This window comes from Tympanuchus pallidicinctus, unplaced genomic scaffold (assembly GCF_026119805.1).
Source record: "Tympanuchus pallidicinctus isolate F22 unplaced genomic scaffold, pur_lepc_1.0 scaffold14, whole genome shotgun sequence".
Taxonomy (NCBI): domain Eukaryota; kingdom Metazoa; phylum Chordata; class Aves; order Galliformes; family Phasianidae; genus Tympanuchus; species Tympanuchus pallidicinctus.
The window spans coordinates 9,779,830-9,797,954 of NW_026294659.1; the positions used below are offsets into that span (position 1 = coordinate 9,779,830).

The following is an 18,125-nucleotide window of genomic DNA, read 5'->3' on the forward strand; positions in this document are numbered from 1 at the left end:
ACGGCCACGTGACCTAGAATCCGACTCCTTCTAGAGACATCTCAGAGCGCGCGCAGCGGGCGCTCTCGCGAGCGTGCCGAACAAAAGGAGGGGGTTAGAGGCAGGGGGGCGCGCGATCTCGCGAGAACTAGCGGACGCCCCTCCAGGGAGAGCAAGACGTGGGGGAAGAGCGGGCCGCCAGCAGCAAACCTCGCGGTGTCGCCGCCGGAATCCCAGAGAGTCTGCCGGCCCGGCGCGCGAAATCTCGCGACACCCCCGGAGCTCCCTCCATCCAGATCTAAGCTATAGAGAGGCACGCAGATCTCGCGATAACTCTTCCTCCTTTCGCCATCGGCGCTGCGCGGTCGGTTTCTCTCGCAACAGCGCCGCGCTGGAGTAGGGAAAGGGAGGGGCGGAGCGTAGCGTGCGGGCTGAGGTCAGCGCGCGCCGCCGGGCGGGCGGGGACTATATAAAGGCCGGGGCCGAGGCGGGGGGTGTTCAGTCAGGAAAGCGATTCGTGGCGAACGAGCGGCAGCGGCGGCGAGTTCCCGGCCCGGCGAATCTGAATTTCTTGAGGCGGAGCGGGATATCCCGAGACGATCTCTCGTTATGAGTCATGTGGCGGTGGAAAATGCCCTCAGTCTAGACCAGCAGGTGAGGGACGGGCCCCGGGAACGGGCCGGAGGGTGGGTGGGGGAGGGGCGCTCCGTTAATCGGGATATGGGGGGGGGGAGGGGGCTGCCGGCAGCGTGTGTTGCGAAGGGTGGCCCACACGGCCAGCGCGGGGCTGGCTGCGCGATCAGCGGTGGCTGTGTCGTGATTTTGTTTTATTGCTCTCTTTCCTCCCTCCTTCCCCCCCTCCACCCCCCTCTCCCACGGTGTTTTCTCGGGTGCGCCCCCCCCCCCCCCGCGCGGCGCGGAGGGTTTGTGGCGTGTTCTGTTGTTGCGCAGTTGCCGTCGTGCGGCCCTTTTTCCCCGCGTAGAGTCGGGGGGAGGGGGGTCGGGGGGGGGGGGGCGGCCGCCAGCAGCACCACCAGCAACACCGGGCGGGAGGAGCCACATCCCCGCGTGCCCCTGCGGCCTCCTCCTGGCCACGCTCCGCTCCCGGCTTTTGTGTGCCGGGGAAGCGACGATGGTAACGCTGCGGGACCCCTGGCGGCGGCGGCGGGGAACGGCAGCGAGAAGAGGGGGAGGAGGGGGCAGGGAGGAGGCTGGCTCAATGGCGGCCATTGTGCGTGTGACGGAGCCGAGCGGGGGTGGGGGCGCTTTGTGCTGGCGCCCCCGCGGAGGGGGGCGGGGGAAGGGGGGCGCTCGCTGCCGCCTTTGTTCGGGCTGCGGCAGCGCGGCCCCGCGGCGGGCGCTTCGCCCGCTCCTCCCGGTGGGCCCCGGTGACGCAGTTGCGCTCGGATCGGCGGCGCTGCGCGGGCCGCTTTCGACCCCACGGTGTTGTTGTTCTTTTTTTCTTTTTCTCCTTACGCCTTCCATCCTCCCTTCCTTTCCGCCCCCCCGCACCTGCGGGGCGGAGTCAGGCCACTGCCTGGAGCCGGGGGACGGATGGTTACCTAACTCTCAGGGAATGGGGGGGAGGGAGGGGGAGAGGAGACCGCGGCTCTGTAGCGGGGCCCCGAGCCTGCACGGAACGGCAGAAATAGCCCTCGGAGCCTGAAGGTTTCGGGCAGCCACGGCTCTGGGGCGAAGTAGGTCAGGGAGCCGGTCCTCTCCTCCCCCCCCTTTATTCACTCCCCCCCCTTCCCCTCCCCCTTCGGGGATACAGCACGTGACGGGTGCCGGCAGCCGGATTAGTTGGGCGGGCTGCGGCTGCTCCCTGCTGCGCCGAAAATCCCAGCCCGCAGTGCCGGCTGCACCGCCGCACTGAGATGGCGGCCCCGGCCCTGCGCCATATCCCAGAGCCACCGCACTGTGAGGGGTGCGCGCCGGCCATCCTCTCATCTGCCCGCTTCTTCCTCCGTATACCCAGCGTTTGATTGTTAGTTGAATACCCCAGTAATATTTTTATCTCGTTTTAATGCTGGGATCGGCTAAAGAGCAGAAGTAGCTTTTAGAGAGAGCAATCTTAGGCGCTCCCCATCGGAGGATTTATTTCAAGAATCCGAATGACAGCATGCATAATAGAATCATACAATCATTGAGGTGGGAAAAATCCTCTAAGATTACCTAGTCCAACCGTTAGCCCGTCACTGCTGTGCTGGACATCTTGAAGGATGATGATTTGGATTGACTCCGATTGCATTGGAAGATGTGCAGTGCAGTTGGCCTCGCATAAAATTTAGCTGTTTTCAAACTTATTTCAGCACTGCTGATAAGTTCTGTGTTGTGCCGTGTATGTAAACAACTGCAGCAAGCTGCTACTTTGTTATGTCTGTGGATTGCCTTCTGCTGATCTGAATGCACTTAAACACGTTTTGGTAGGCTGAAGGCTGCAAACAAAGCTTGCAGAAAGCAAATGAAAAGTTGTATTTGCCAAGAGTGAGGGTAGGAGGAAATGGCCTATTGTCCTGGGAGCAGAAACTGCTTCTTACATGAAGATGCTAGTGTCTTAGTGATGTTTATGCAATCAAAAAATGAATTCTACAAATGAAGAAGTACCAGTTGGGCACTTGAACGATTGTATTCATGTTTCAGAAAGAACCCCAAAAAACCTGGCCTCAGTCAGAATGCATTTCAATGGAATGGGAGACTGTTTTAGGTCCTTCTTAGTCCTCATTTAGTGCATTAAGCAAGTCAGCAGTACTGGATTTGGTGGGTGTAGTTTTCTGGCCTTGCTGGCTTTTTGATGGGTGTTTATTGGTGACTTTGAGGACACCCGAGGATAATACTCAGTTCTACTGTTACTCTGGTATTGAATGTTACAGTATTGGTGGTTCTCCATTACAGGAGATGTAACAAAAATAAATTCCTTTGCAGCATTCACTTCTCAGAAATTTGCTTTTGATCTGTAAATAAGCTTTTTGCATCTTAGCATAAATTCATGATGTAACATGTTGATATTTACTCAGCTTTTTTGTTCTTTCCAGTTTTCTGGTCTAGACTTGAATTCCTCAGACTCCCAGAGTGAAGGAACCGCTACAAGCAGTAAGTACATGCAAGTTGTTAAAGCTTTCTAGTGTGCAGGGATTTTTAAAAACAGGGCTGGCTTTTGTACCTGCAAAAGTAGTCTTTTCATCAAGAGCTACAGACTTTGGGGGAATGCAAGGTGGCTACTAGTTACTTCCCTGCTTTAAAATTACACACTTCAGACAGGAACACTTAATTGCAGTGATTGTGTAAGTTGAGTGTTTTGGTAGTGCTTGTAAGTACTGAACCAACTTGTGAGAATCCAGATTCCCAAATTTTCTGTGGCCTCTGGTCAGACAGCTGAGGCCAGTAACTGTAGTAATAATTTGGTGACCTGGCTTAGCAAAACGTTTAGCTAGTGTTGCTGCAGAGGTAAAAATTTTTAGTGGTTACCTGCTCTAGTTGAGATTTGTTAGGTAGAAACAATGCTATCTGGCTTGCCAAACAGACTGCAGTGTGTTAAGAGGAGAGAGAATCTTCAGGGAACTCCCACTAAGCACGTGCTTGCTACATTCTGCTTTATGCTGCTTAACAGTCCAGATGCTTCTGGATTGTAACTGAAGAACACTAATCAGAGGCAATTGCACGTGGCTTCTGGTTAGATCTAAGCTGAACTTAATGGGATGGTTAGATTCTAAGGGAATGAAAAATACTGGCAGTAATACTGTGAGTACCAGTGTTGAAGTGGTGTAGTGAACATCATAACCTGCTCAAGTAGCCTGGAACTGTGTGAAGCCTTAGTTCTAGGAAAACAAGCTAAGGGGTACTGTATGTTTGGAAAAGGCATGTCTGTATTATTTTTACAAAATGAAGCTAATTAAACGTGAGAATTTTACGTTTTCTGCGTTGGGTCCTCTGTGAGAAATGTATTCAAAAACTGTAGTTTAAAAATGCCCTTAAAGGCCTGAAAGCTTATGAGGCAAACTATGTTTCTTCCTTTGCAAAGGGAGTTTGTTGAAAAGGCTGTTATCCATAAGGCTACTAATATATAGCATTATATAGCAATATAGCTGCTGCTAGTATATAGCATTATCTTTAACATCGTCTATCTTTTGTCCTCCAGAAGGCAGATACATTCCTCCTCACTTAAGGAACAGGGAAGCTTCCAAACAAGGTATGTATGAGAAATTGCGGCAACTCTTGCAACTGATTGTTTGAGGCGTTAAACATTTGGCACTACTGTCAAAGTGACTCTGCAGGCTGCTCGACTATTCTGCACAAAACACTGCAATTTCACTTCCTATTTTCAGTGTGCTGCTATTGGTTCCATCTCCAGGTGATGTTCTTAGCTTGAGTTTGGTGTTTGATAGGCAAAATGTCTTTGTTATTTTATCAAGCATGTAAGTGACAGAAGCAAGTTGAAGACTATTTGTCTACCAGTGTAACCATGGGTATAAAATACTAAATTTCTTTGGAAGTACCAGTTCTTATTCTATTGACTGTAATGTGAAACTTGAGTAACTAGTTACTGTGAGCAAATAGCACAATTTTGCATCATAAATGGATGCTCTACACACACACACACACACACACACACACACACACACACACACACATTAGAGTGGGGATTCTGAGAAACAATTACAGGTGTTGCCTTATAATGGAAATCTACAAAAGTGGTTGCAAAAAGCAGGATGGAATGCTGGAGTATGAAACCTGAAATGCTTGAACAGTGTTCTTGTACAGAAGGACTGCAGTGAAAAAGTCAAACTCTTTACTTTTAGGATAAAAGAGGATAAAGTGTTTCATGGAGTACTTCAGTGATATAAATAATAACCTATTTTGGAGAAAGATTTCAGAGTTTTCTAGTGGTCATTAGATAGAATGATAATGTATTGTGTAGATAACAGTTGCTAGAGGAAATGTTCTTTTAAATAGACTTCAGATAAACTGAAGTGTTGGACTATGCCATGAACTGAAAAAGTTGTAGAAACTTCACATAGCTTGAATTTTAAACCTTGTACTTTTAAAACAACAGACTTGGAAAGGTTTTCTTTATGGTGCAGGAGGTCTCTTCCTTGAAGGAGTGGGTAAGAGAGTATTGAGATACGTGCTGATACCATCTGAAGTTCCTTTGGAGATGCTTAATGACTAAAACAAACATGCTGCCACTTGAAGCAACAGATTAGAAATGTGAAGATGGAAAAAGGAAATTACAATATTGAACAGGCATTAAATTGGCCTGAGGCACTCATTGATGCGAGCAGGCTGTGATGGGCTGACTTAAGTGGAGAAGAGTACAGGGATGCTTTGGCAGCTTGGTTCTCTTGAAGTTCTCAGTAGCCTAGGTCTCAAATGTGAGCAGCATTGGAGGAAATCTCATAGATCGACCCAGGAGCAACTTTGGTTGCAAGAAAGGAGAAATAAGAATTCCAGGGATCACTGGATACGGAGGTATTTTCATTTTGCCTTGAGCAACGTGATATGTAAAGGTGTATTAAGAGCTGCTCTCAAAACAAAAACTCTGAAACAGAGGCTTTCTTGTTTCACTAGATATTTGAACTCTACAGTGTAGAGTTCTCCTTTGAAGTAAGAGAAGTGTGAATGTTGCCCTTTGTATCTGAGTAACTATAAGATCATAGGATGTATTCATGGTGTAATTGGATTTTCTCATTCATTCCGTTCATTTGATAGTATAGGCACTGAAATGTCACCTTGCAGAAAGGTAAAGAAGTTGTGAAACTCAACTTGAACAAGCAGTGTGGTAAACTTAGTTACTACAGGATATCAACTTCCATTGGTACCTTGTTGCTTAGAAACTTCCTTGAAACTGTTCAGAGCTCTTTTTCACTGGATTCCTGCTGACTCCTCGTGATGGGAAGTTCGTAATAGTGAAGTGGAGAAAACCAGTTCAGGGCTCGTGCATTGTAGCAAAGTGTGTCATCCACACCAAGGGGTTGGCAGTAGAGCTATTGCATGGCTTCAGGTCTGTAACGCAGTATTCAGTTGTATGCAACTAATGCAAGTTAACTACTTTGGGGAAAAAAAAAAAAACCCAAACTTTTTCTGTATAATGGCTGTTGATTAAAAGTCCTTTGCAGCTTCTGAAAGGTGTTTGTACATGTTAGCAAGCAACAGGAAGAGCATTCTTTGGATAGCAGTAGTATTTGACCATATAAGGAAGGTCTTGTATGCAGCCTTAGAAGTGTTCAGCCATATTTCGATGTCCCAGGAGAATTCACACAAGCTGTGCCCTCCTTAACTTTCACAAAAGCTTTAAAGTAATGCTGCATTCAGAGGAATTGTTAGTTTATCCTGTGTGCTGTTCCTTTAAGATGTGTTTTTGGAACAACTGGTCTGTAGTTTCTGGCTTGGGGTTCTCAGTTTCCTCTGTAGCTGATTATGGTGCGGTAATACAGAGAGGCTATTAATGTTGCACAATATACTCGTGGCTAAGTAAGAAATTGCTTAAGGCAGTGGACTCAGTGATTTAAACATAACAGTTTTTTTCTTTCATGTGAAGAGCTGAGTGTCCTCTGGATTTAAAGAGGTATTGGCAGGGGAAGAAGGCTAAAAGATTTAGAGTATTTCTGTTCCAAAACCAGTCTCTTCCTTGTCTGTTAGGTAAGTTTTAGCATAATTATTCCGTAGACCTGAGGATGTGTCCCTGAGAGGTTGTGACACTGATAATGCCAGCTTTGTATCTGAGAGCAGGACAGCACAGAACTGCAGGAGATAATGTGTTCAAAATTTAGGCCACTTAGTGGCAATTCTGCTTTTCAGCAGTTCAAACTATTGTACATAGAGCTCAGAATCAGTAGCTGTGAATACTGACACATTTGGCTTTGAATTTTGCTTGGTAATACTGATGTTCTGTCGTATGGCGTTCTTGTTGAACATTTTTAAAGCTACACTTGGGTATTTGAAATCTGAGTTGATCTATAGTAGATCAAATGAAAAAAATGTTAAACTTCGTTCCTTTCATAAAACTGATTGCTGCTTTGCATGACAGCTTTTCAAGTGGGGTAACCGTGATTGCTGTTAAAACATTACAAAGTGTGACTTAAAATGCTGATGGAAGAATGAAAAGCAGTAGTTGCTATATAGGTGCGGAAGCTGCAGAATTTCATTAGATGTTATTATCTCCTTGGGGGAAAGATGGGTTGGATGGAATCTGCACAGAATTTTCTGTAGTAATTTTGCTGTCCCAGTTGCTTCTGTTGTGTGTGACATACGTGTCTTCATTGTTTTTCTGCTGCAGAATTTGCAAAAGATTTTTTTTTTACTGGTAGGGTTACTTATTCTTTCTAAGTCCAGTCTCTGGTAGGATCTTATTTTTAAACTTGAAGGTTAAGCTTCTAGATCAGTATTCTTGACATAAACTTTTTGCTTTAGTACCAGTGCTTCTGTTCATTTTCTGTCCCCTGAGTAAACCGCACCACGGGCCTGGTATGTTCACAAAAATGAAATGTGCTGTGAAGAGCATGTGTTGAAGCTGTGGGGAAAACTAGGGTTGTAAACACTTGGTTGTTCCTGAACTTTTTGTTCTGTTATAGTTGAGCTCCCTGCTTTCTGTTACTATTGTCATCCCAAAAGCACTCATTAATGGGTTCAGTTCGTACCTATTTAGTATAAATAAGGCATGCAACTTTGTATAACCTCAGGCAATTCAGAATCCTCCAGTCATATTGGATTCCTCAGTTTGAAGTTATTCAAATGCATCATGACCTCTGTTGCCTTTATAACCCTCTTTCCAGAGGAAGACAAATACTAGCAGTGATGTATGTGCATTGTTTTAAATGTACCATTTCTGCATTCATGAAGGTGCTTCAGCAAGTTTGCTTGGCAATGAGAAATATGTGGTGCCTATTTGAGCAAGTCTTGTCTGTCTGTCTTTTTCTTTAAAGACTGACAGTATTGAAATGATGTAGATCTTCCAATGAAGGTTTACTGGACAGACATCTTTCTTACAGAAGCTTGGGCTGTGTGATATATGGCTTAAAATACTGTCTCTCTACTAGGTTTTGATAGCGGTGGCTGGAGTTCTAGCAGAGACAAGGATGCATACAGCAGCTTTGGTGCACGGTCCGACCGTGGAGCAAAATCAAGCTTCTTTGACCGTGGAAATGGATCAAGAGGAGGAAGGCAAGTGCTTATTTCTATAGGTGCTGAATTTCTGTTGCAGTTCCAGTGGCACATATGTAATGTTGCTGTTTAAAATGGAATTCTAGGTGTGGATCCCCCTCCCATCTTTCTACTTCATAGCTGTAGGAATTAAATGATGGGAATCTTGCATGTTGTAGAAGATGTGCCTTATAGCCAATCACCAGCCACTACTGCAATTCTCATGACTTCCTGACTTTCCATGTCATCAATGAAGTTTTAGATGGGTGGCTGCTACTACCACAAATTCATTAAGAGCTGTTAGGAGCACATAAAATACATCAGAACTGACTTTTTTTTCCGTTTTTTTTGTTGAAAAAGTGTAGTTAATAAACCTGGGTGAGACTCTTGCAGGTTCTCTACCTTACTTGATCAGTCTTACACACATCATGCGTTGTATGCACAAGTGTGGTGAGTGACCTTTGTCAACTAGTAAGGCTGACGGTGGTAGTCCTGCATCCAGACTTTTCTCAAACATGATTTACCAGGCCAAAATCTAAACAGTTGAGGTAAGGACTTTTTCCACCTTCTTTCTAAGTCAGTAACACAGGTGAGCTCACGCTTGGTAAAGTTGGGAATGTGACATGTTCATTAAGAGATTTAGTTTTCTAATGTGGTGGGAAGGAGTAGGGGAGCAAATTCAAGTTCTTTGGGGGAGCTGTTTGTGAAAGGGCGGAGTAGCAAGTAGCATCTCAGAGGAGATTCATATGAAGCTTCCTATGAAAGCAAAATAGAAAAACAAGAGTGAGAAACTTAAATGGAAAAAAGGCAGCTGCAGTTCAAGTTGCGCTTAAAATACTGAGTGCTGGTTTAAGTTTCAATGTATTAAGCTAAAACTAAGCTAATAGGAACAAAATTTTCCTGTCTGTAATGCAGAATAACGTGACATAGTCTTATAAGTAGTGCTGAAATAATTTTACTTCGTAGGTCAGTTTGAATATCTGATTATTGTGGTATGGTCACGTATGTAACATGCAGACCGTATTCAGCTAGATTATAACTGCTTTGGTGTTTTGTTCCTGTGATGGTGGCCTAACAGTGGTGCTGTATTCAGGTATGAAGAGCGTGGAAGAGGTAGCGACTATGATAGGAGCGGCTTCGGTAGATTTGACCGTGGTGGAAATAGCCGTTGGTGTGACAAATCTGATGAAGATGACTGGTCAAAGCCTCTTCCCCCAAGTGAACGCCTGGAACAGTAAGTAGTGGATCTGCACAGCACAAGTGATAGTGCTAATTGATTCACCTAATAAATAAAATACTTTTTTTTTCCCTACTTTCAGAGAGCTCTTTTCAGGAAGCAATACTGGCATTAACTTTGAGAAATACGATGATATTCCTGTTGAAGCAACAGGCAGCAATTGTCCTCCACATATTGAAAGTGTAAGTTATTTTTGCCAAATTGAGATTTGTCTAATCTTACAGTTTTGCATGTGAAACTTGATGTTTTGCTGTGTTTCCTTTGCTCCCTAAGTGTAACATTGTCTTGCTTTCCTATGGCAAAGATTTTTTTTTTTTAGTAGAGGAGCCGTATATAATGAATGAACTAAGACATAGGAGAGGTTATATAAAGTTAATGCCTGTGGCTTACTTAACTATATGGTGTCTCTTTAACTAATAAACGTGTAAGTAGTGGAAGTGCTCAGAGGTGCTATTTTGCAGCACCTGTTTAAACATTGCTTGTAAGTGAGGTGTTAAGCATGGTATGGCTAATGTAGTTTGCATTTGAGGCTTAGTTGGCTTTTTAAGTATCACTTATGTGGCTGGACTGAGTTGGTACTATATTCCCAGTTAACTGATTCTTTAGTATCTGACCTTAGAAGCAACTTCTATAGGAAGAAATGAAACCAAAAGTATTTTATGAAAAAACTGCTTGGACTGAGTGGCTTGTTCAGGGAGAAATGAATGGTAGGGATCTCAGATTTAATCTTTTACAATATTTTACAGTTCAGTGATGTTGATATGGGAGAAATTATTATGGGAAACATTGAGCTCACACGTTACACTCGTCCTACTCCAGTCCAGAAACATGCAATACCTATTATTAAAGAGAAGAGAGACTTGATGGCCTGTGCTCAGACAGGTAAGTTTGGAACTATTGCTTACTAGTCTCTGTCAATGAGAAGAGATTCTTGCATTCTTGAAGCTGTGGGCAAGGTTTCCTTAAGGCAATAAACTTATTATTTAGAATGTATAGCAATACTTCTTGGAAATTGTAAGCGTGGTCTTAGAGTTGTTTTACATGTATCTTGTTAGGCACATGTGTTACTGCATCCTTAGAGAGCTGTTAATACCCTAAATCACTTCAGCAGTGCTTATTGATTGATAGTCTTCTGTAGACAACTTTTCTGAACAACAGAAAAGTTTTTCTTTCAGACAACTGGCTGAAAAATACACTCAAATGACTTTTGTATCTGTATAGCTAGCAGAGATGATACTAGGAGTGTTTATGGTACAGGATTATGTCCAGTAGATAACAGTATGATAGCTTTAAAAATAACTAATAATACTAAATTGTATCTATTAGGGTCTGGGAAAACTGCTGCATTTCTTCTACCAATATTGAGCCAGATCTATGCAGATGGACCTGGTGATGCCTTGAGAGCTATGAAGGCAAGTATTTTATTACCTAGTCCTGAAGAAGCCGAGTCCAATATATGCATTTGCTTCGTATGCTGATGTCTGCTACTGCAGTAATTGAGCTCAAGTGTGTATCATCATTGTTTTGGGTAGATGAAGGGAGTTTCTCACCTTTCAGAAGCCTTTTCTTGGGCATGGAGCAGCTTGTTACTTTTTCCTCAACCGAAGGGGAGAAACGAGATTTTTTTGGAGGATGTTTATGAGTTGTTTCTTGCTACTGAGAGAATTGTTTAGTTGGACATGACATGTTTATATTGTAGGTTTTAAGATGAGGCAGTACATACCTTGTTTCCCAAGGGCAGTTACTCTTAGTTGTAGGTGTTGATACAGGTTTTAGAGGACGAGCTTGTGCTGCAGTTACGCTGTTAACATATTAACCAAAAGTTTAATCTTAAAGCGCTGCAGCAGGGCAGTCAGACGCAGTGTGTAAAACAAGCTGATGCTCCACTGTTTGCTTTGTTGTTAAGAGAAGCTCAGTGACAACAGACAGTGTTTTAATTTGCCTTGTATCTGGGGGTTTTTCTTCCTGTTTTAGGAGAACGGAAGGTATGGACGCCGTAAGCAATATCCAATCTCACTGGTCTTGGCTCCAACTAGAGAACTGGCTGTGCAGATCTATGAGGAGGCCAGGAAGGTATGTCTAGGAGTTCATTAGAACAGGATAGCTCACGTATAGTTCTTCTTAGCGCTGACTTGCTTGTTTTGTAGTTTGCATACCGTTCCAGAGTTCGTCCCTGTGTTGTGTATGGTGGTGCAGACATTGGGCAACAAATACGTGACTTAGAACGTGGATGTCACTTGCTTGTAGCAACTCCAGGTCGACTGGTTGATATGATGGAGAGGGGAAAGATTGGACTGGATTTTTGCAAGTAAGTGAAGTGATTCAGTCCATAAACTAATGAGTTGCTGACATGAAACTGAATTCCTTTTGAAATCTAGAGATGATAACTCTTGATCTGGCATTCAAACTGTAAATGTCTGATTGAGAAATGTAGTCCAATGTGTACAGTGTATATGTGTATATCATCTCTAAAACCATCTGAAAAAAGCCTTTTTATTACTTCAGATACCTAGTGCTTGATGAAGCTGATAGAATGCTCGACATGGGTTTCGAACCTCAGATTAGACGAATTGTTGAACAAGATACAATGCCGCCAAAGGGGGTTCGTCATACCATGATGTTCAGTGCTACTTTCCCCAAGGAAATCCAGGTACTTCATGGAAGTTGAAATGCCTTAACGCTTAGTCTGATCCTATCTCTGGAAGGGGGGAAATGCTGATCTGTTGCCTTTCCCTCTTTAGATGCTTGCTCGTGACTTCCTTGATGAATATATCTTCCTGGCTGTTGGCAGAGTAGGTTCTACATCTGAGAATATCACACAGAAAGTGGTCTGGGTGGAAGAGTTGGACAAACGATCATTTCTGCTCGACCTGCTAAATGCCACAGGTAAATCACCAGTTTTAGATAAGTGAATAATTCCATTTCAGATGAGGCAAATCTGACAGCTCAAAATAATGTGAACTTGGATTGAGTAGGTAGGTGGAGGAAAGTAGTACCTCTTTGTATTTCTTCAACAGGCAGTGAATGTCTTGCATTGGCTGAATGGTGGTTTTATGTTTTGATGAAAACTCAGTAATACAAAATAAGAAAGCAGGTCTGCAGTTTAGAGTAATTGGAAGCAGAGAAGTAAAGCTGCCTTTTTCCAGACTGTGACGTATTCATCTGTACAGCTTTTCTCTTTTAAACTTGTGGTTTGTTTATTCTTAGGCAAGGATTCTTTGACTCTGGTGTTTGTGGAAACTAAAAAGGGAGCAGATGCTCTTGAGGACTTCCTCTACCATGAAGGATATGCTTGTACAAGTATACATGGAGATCGTTCTCAGAGAGACCGAGAGGAAGCACTCCATCAGTTCCGTTCGGGCAAGAGCCCAATTCTTGTAGCCACAGCCGTAAGTCCGGTTTCTGGAGTTTGAGTTGATAGGCATATTATCTCATTGACCTCAGCTCAGAAATTATTTTTTTTACTCTTAACTACTAGGTAGCAGCAAGAGGACTGGATATATCAAATGTAAAGCACGTCATAAACTTTGACTTGCCAAGTGACATTGAAGAATATGTGCACCGTATTGGTCGTACAGGCCGTGTAGGAAACCTTGGTATGTATAGGCACGTAGAACCTGATTTTTTTCTGGGTGTAGAGGTATTGGATAAATAGCAAATTGGGGCTGTGCAGAACTTGAAAGGAGCCCTCATGCTTTCTGTGCCCAGACAGCATTGCTAGGAAACTGTGCAGTATGGAGTGCAGCTTTTTTTTTTTTTTTTTCATTGGAATTCTGGAGGTGTTTTGCTGTTACTTACAACTGGAAGAATGAGTAAAGAGTACTTAATAGCTGAAACTGAAGCCTAAGCTATATACTAGCAGTCTGTTTCTAGCTTGGATCTGGAGAGTTCTATTCTTGCTCCTGCAGATTTCTACTGAGTTTCAAAAATTCCTACAAAAGGGAATATAAAGTTGTATTGTACTTACCCTTGTTGTAGGAAAAGCTTGTCTGAAGCCTATTCCAACTTCCCGCTCTGTAAAACTGTTTCTAGGGGATCACATCTATTATGCTTTCTTGAGGAAGGATGGGGTGAATGGTCTCTGAGCAGTTTTCTTGCAGTACTCTTTCTTGTGCTTACGTAACTACATGACATCTCAACATATTTAGAATTCTAGTGTTCTTCACTTGTATTACTGTTAAACACAAAGTGCCACTGAAAACTAATGCTTGTGAAGTCAGGTGGCATTAAATAGAGTGTTTTGACGATACTTTATCTGTCAAATCATGCAGTGCTTCAGCAATATATAATTTTTAACTGAGGTCTAGCCAATGTAGAAAGAAACCAATTCTTTTCAGCCAGCTTGTTCTTGTGTGTTTTTTTTTTTTTTTTTTATACTGTTAAATGAAGATTTGATACCATAGGTAAAATATCTGTCTTCAGTGTGTGCCTGTCAGTAAATATGAGATTTGTGAATGACTGGAAAATGAACAGTTTCTGTTCAGATAATTCTAACACTCTCTGTTAGTTGAGTTTGAGAATGTGGTGAGTTTGTCACAGCCACAAGTGGAATATGGAATGGGATGAAGTGCTGCGGTGTATCTACTTCATGTGGGGCTAAAATCTAATATGTACCTCAGGTCTTGCCACCTCGTTCTTCAATGAGAGAAATATAAACATCACCAAGGATTTACTTGATCTTCTTGTTGAGGCTAAGCAAGAAGTTCCATCTTGGCTGGAAAACATGGCTTACGAACAGCATCACAAAGGAGGTGGCAGCCGTGGGCGATCTAAGAGGTAATGTTGAGGGCTTTGACTGAAGGTGGATTTTAATGACTTGTGAAGGGCAGTTCTATCTAAAAGCAGTTAATTTTTGGGGAGTACACAAGCCAATGCACTCTGGTGTCCTCTTCACCCGAAGGTTACAGCTCAATGCCTGCGCTGTACTGTAACTTTTTCCTTCTAAGCTAGTGGCTAGATAGTGCTAACAGCTGCTAGCAGAAATAGCTCTACAACTCATTGGAAGCATGTAAATACTTGAGAGAAGTTCTTAAATGCATGAGCCGCAGTTGTGCTTGAGCACCTGCTGAGAGGCTAGGGAGATAGTAGTGCTTGTTTATTAACAATAAAAAAAGTAAAAAGTAACGTGCAGATGTGAGAACACTTGTGAAATAGTTTTGCTACAGGGAGCTGAAACGTCTCCTATAAATTGGAGCAAATGGCTTTAAAATAATAAGGACAGGGAACCATCACATTTTCTTTCAATTTAGCTAGTGTGAGTAGACCTTGCGAATTTTAGTTGTTTTTCATCAGAATCATGCTTAGAAGTTGGTTGTCTTTTTCTACAACAGAGAAAATGGGCTTGAATGAATCACTGAAACGATCACTTCGAAACCCTATGGAACAGAGGTTGTACTGAATTAAATCAGAGTAGGTCCCGATAAAGTAATTCATAGTGTAACATGACAAGTTGAACACGGACGGTAAATTTTCCTTTGCTACATTGAATGTCCTTTCTAGATAGCATTGGGGTACTCATTAAGAAGAACATGGGAATCATCATTTGCACTGATTGTTGGACAACTATAACCTGAGTTGAAGAAACCTTGTGCTTGAGCTTACAGTGCTTAAATATCACTGACAAAAGCATTTCTTATTCCTTTCTTAAGCAGTAGGTTTAGTGGAGGATTTGGTGCCAGAGACTACCGAACAAGTAGCGGTGCTGGCAGCAGCAGCTTTAACAGCAGTCGATCAACCAGCAGCCGTAGTGGAGGAAGTGGCAGCAGAGGATTTGGAGGTAAGAAAAAGAGGGCAGATATGACTGGCAGCTATGAAACAAGGCTTGAGGATAGTTGATATGGTAGTGCTTCTGGAAGTTATGCAGGTAATTGCAGTAAATATTAGAGGTCGTCTGGTATGCTGTGTGTGAAGTTAATCATCCTATTGGGACTGTATTAACACAAGTTATATATGTATCTGTTTGTTTGCAGTCTGTTTTGATTACATGTAGCAAAGCTTCTGGGGAGGGTTTCTTTAATAGATAGTGGACGTCTTGTTTGTGCCCTGGGCTGTTTTCTGTTGTAAAGGTGCAAGTTACCTTTAGCAGGTTGATTAAGCATCACTTTTCTCTTGCCTTTCATAGGTGGTGGTTATGGAGGCTTCTACAACAGCGATGGATATGGAGGAAACTATAACTCCCAGGGGGTTGACTGGTGGGGCAACTGAATCTGCTTGCAGCAGATAACCTACCAAACAAGCTAATATGGAAACCACATGTAACTTAGCCAGACTATACCTTGTGTAGCTTCAAGAACTCGCAGTACATTACCAGCTGTGATTCTCCACTGAAATTTTTTTTAAGGGAGCTCAAGGTCACAAGATGGAAACAAAGGAACAAGTAGCCCTATCTTGAAGGTGGTTTTGAAGACTCTATTGCTGTAGTCAGGATTAACTCCCCTCCCACCCATCCCCACCCAGAAACTGCATTTATAATTTTGTGACTGAGGATCATTTGTTTGTTAATGTACTGTGCCTTTAACTTTAGACAACTTTTATTTTGATGTCCTGTTGGCTCAGTAATGCTCAAGATATCAATTGTTTAGACAAAATAAAAATTACTGAACTTGGGCTAAAATCAAACCTTGGCACACAGGTGTGATACAACTTAAACAGGAATCACTGATTCATCCATAATATTACAAAGAAAAACTTATGCGGTAGCCTGCATTAGGGCTTTTGGTATCTGCAGATTTGAAAAATAAAAACATCTTGAAGCATATCAATGCAATTAGTTTCTAATGTGGCAAAACTGTACTAAGTTAAAGTTCTGATTTGCTCACTCTATCCTGGATAGGTACTTAGAACCTGATAGCCTTTAATAAGCCATTCCAGTCATGATGAGATGATGTATGGATACATGCATACATTAAAAGCACTGTTTTTGAAGTTAATGCAAGTAAATACAGCAATTCCTTTTTCAATATTTAGGCAGATCATCAATGTGAGCTAGCCAAATGTGGGCAGAATATTACAGGGAACGTTTAAAGGTCTGATAACTTGAAATAGTTTTTAGGAGAATTCATCTATTTAGACTTTTTAAAAATGCCTGCCATATGAAATTGAAATGGTAGAATGGCTGACCATGGCAGTGATTGGTCCTCCTTAAGGGCCTGACTGAATTTTTGGTCTAATAACGCATGCTAGTGTTGATGTTTTTTGGTCAAGAGGGTATGAACAGGAAGAATTATGCAGCAGGCTTTATTTTAATGCAGATTCACATTACTCTGTTCAAGCTGCGTGGAGATGTTAAACTGGCTTACTGTAGACTTTGTAAAATGGCTCCAGAAGAGTAACAAACAAACCTGAGATCACAGAGGTTGGAAATGTACATAAACTGCACAAGGTTTCAATTCTGCTATTGAAGTGCAGTTTTAGTCAGTTTTAGTTGCATAGGTTTCCATTGTATTTATAGTCTGTTTATGCTAAATCTGGCCAAAGATAAGTATTGTCCACCAGAAAAATGCCTAAGCCACTTGGAATTTCTGTGCTAACTTTGTGGCCAGAGCAGTTAACAACTCTAATCTACAGTGGCGTAGGAAAAAGGCAAAAATCTCCTAAAGTGCAATAGATTTTTTCAAGTGTATTGTGCCTTGTTCAAAAACTTTTATTAAGTAGGTGCACTTGACAGTATTGAGGTCATTTGTTATGGTGCTATTTCAAGTCTAGGTTTAGGCCCTTGTACATTTTGCCCATAACTTTTTACAAAATACTTCTTTTATTGCACATTCAGAGAATTTTATATATGTCTTGTGTGCGTGTCTTTAACTTCCAATCTTATTTTGTCTCTTGGAGATTGAACGCAGCTTGTTTAAGGAGAAGGAAATAGATTCTAAAACTTATTTGGGACCATGGGAATGATAGCTGGGAAGAAAACTATTTGCACACGACAGATTTCTAGATACTTTTTGCTGCTAGTTTTGTGTAATATTTATTGAACATTTTTGACAAATATTTATTTTTGTAAGCCTAAAAGTGATTCTTTGAAAGTTTAAAGAAACTTGACCAAAAGACAGTACAAAAACACTGGCACTTGAATGTTGAATGTCACCGTATGCGTGAAATTATATATTTCGGGGTAGTGTGAGCTTTTAATGTTTAAGTCATATTAAACTCTTAAGTCAAATTAAGCAGACCCGGCATTGGCAGTATAGCCATAACTTTCTGATAGTAAACAAAAATTGGCAACTTAAAAATTAAACATGCCAAGGTTTTGATACACTTGTCTTAAGATATTAATGAAACACTTCTAAACACTGATGTGAAGTGTCCAGATTCTCAGATGTTTGTTGCGTGAGTTTTGTTTAGTTGTGTGTTTTTTTTTTTTCAGTGAATGTCTGGCACATTGCAATCCTCAAACATGTGGTTATCTTTGTTGTATTGGCGTAATCAGTGACTTGTGCATTTTAGCAAGTTTTATCAGCCAGCAATACTTTCAGTTCAGTTACAAGGATTCAAAACAATATGCAAGAATGGATTTAAACTTGCTGAATGTGAAAATTTGAATTTCAAGTCACTGTAGGTTTAGAATTGCTTATTGTATTAGTTTAGATGCTAGCACTGCATGTGCTGTGCATATTCTTGATTTTATTAAAATAAAAAAGTTGAACTGCATAGTCTATTCATTTGTGAAGCGTCACTCTTCTGGTTTTTGAGATGTAGCTCCAGCAGTCTCATCCACGTGCTAATCTGCAAGCAGGTGAATATAGTGTGGTACATGTCAGCGTGCTTATCA

General features: G+C 42.2%; 1 protein-coding gene across 2 annotated transcripts; it reads left to right on the forward strand.

Annotated features, from left to right (window-relative positions):
- Nucleotides 1-462: 462 nt before the first annotated feature.
- Nucleotides 463-18,004, forward strand: DDX3X (DEAD-box helicase 3 X-linked). Of its 2 annotated transcripts, none has more exons than XM_052673937.1 (17): nucleotides 463-633; nucleotides 3,015-3,072; nucleotides 4,118-4,168; nucleotides 8,016-8,139; nucleotides 9,212-9,352; nucleotides 9,438-9,537; nucleotides 10,102-10,237; nucleotides 10,682-10,767; nucleotides 11,330-11,428; nucleotides 11,503-11,663; nucleotides 11,861-12,005; nucleotides 12,097-12,241; nucleotides 12,563-12,744; nucleotides 12,834-12,951; nucleotides 13,975-14,131; nucleotides 15,004-15,131; nucleotides 15,477-18,004. In XM_052673937.1, exons 1-17 carry the CDS (start codon nucleotides 589-591, stop codon nucleotides 15,557-15,559), a joined length of 1,959 nt encoding a protein of 652 aa, XP_052529897.1. In that variant the 5' UTR covers nucleotides 463-588; the 3' UTR covers nucleotides 15,560-18,004. The 2 variants fall into 2 exon arrangements, with proteins under 2 accessions (XP_052529897.1, XP_052529898.1); XM_052673938.1 differs by having other exon boundaries at nucleotides 15,007-15,131.
- The last annotated feature ends 121 nt before the right edge of the window (nucleotides 18,005-18,125 follow it).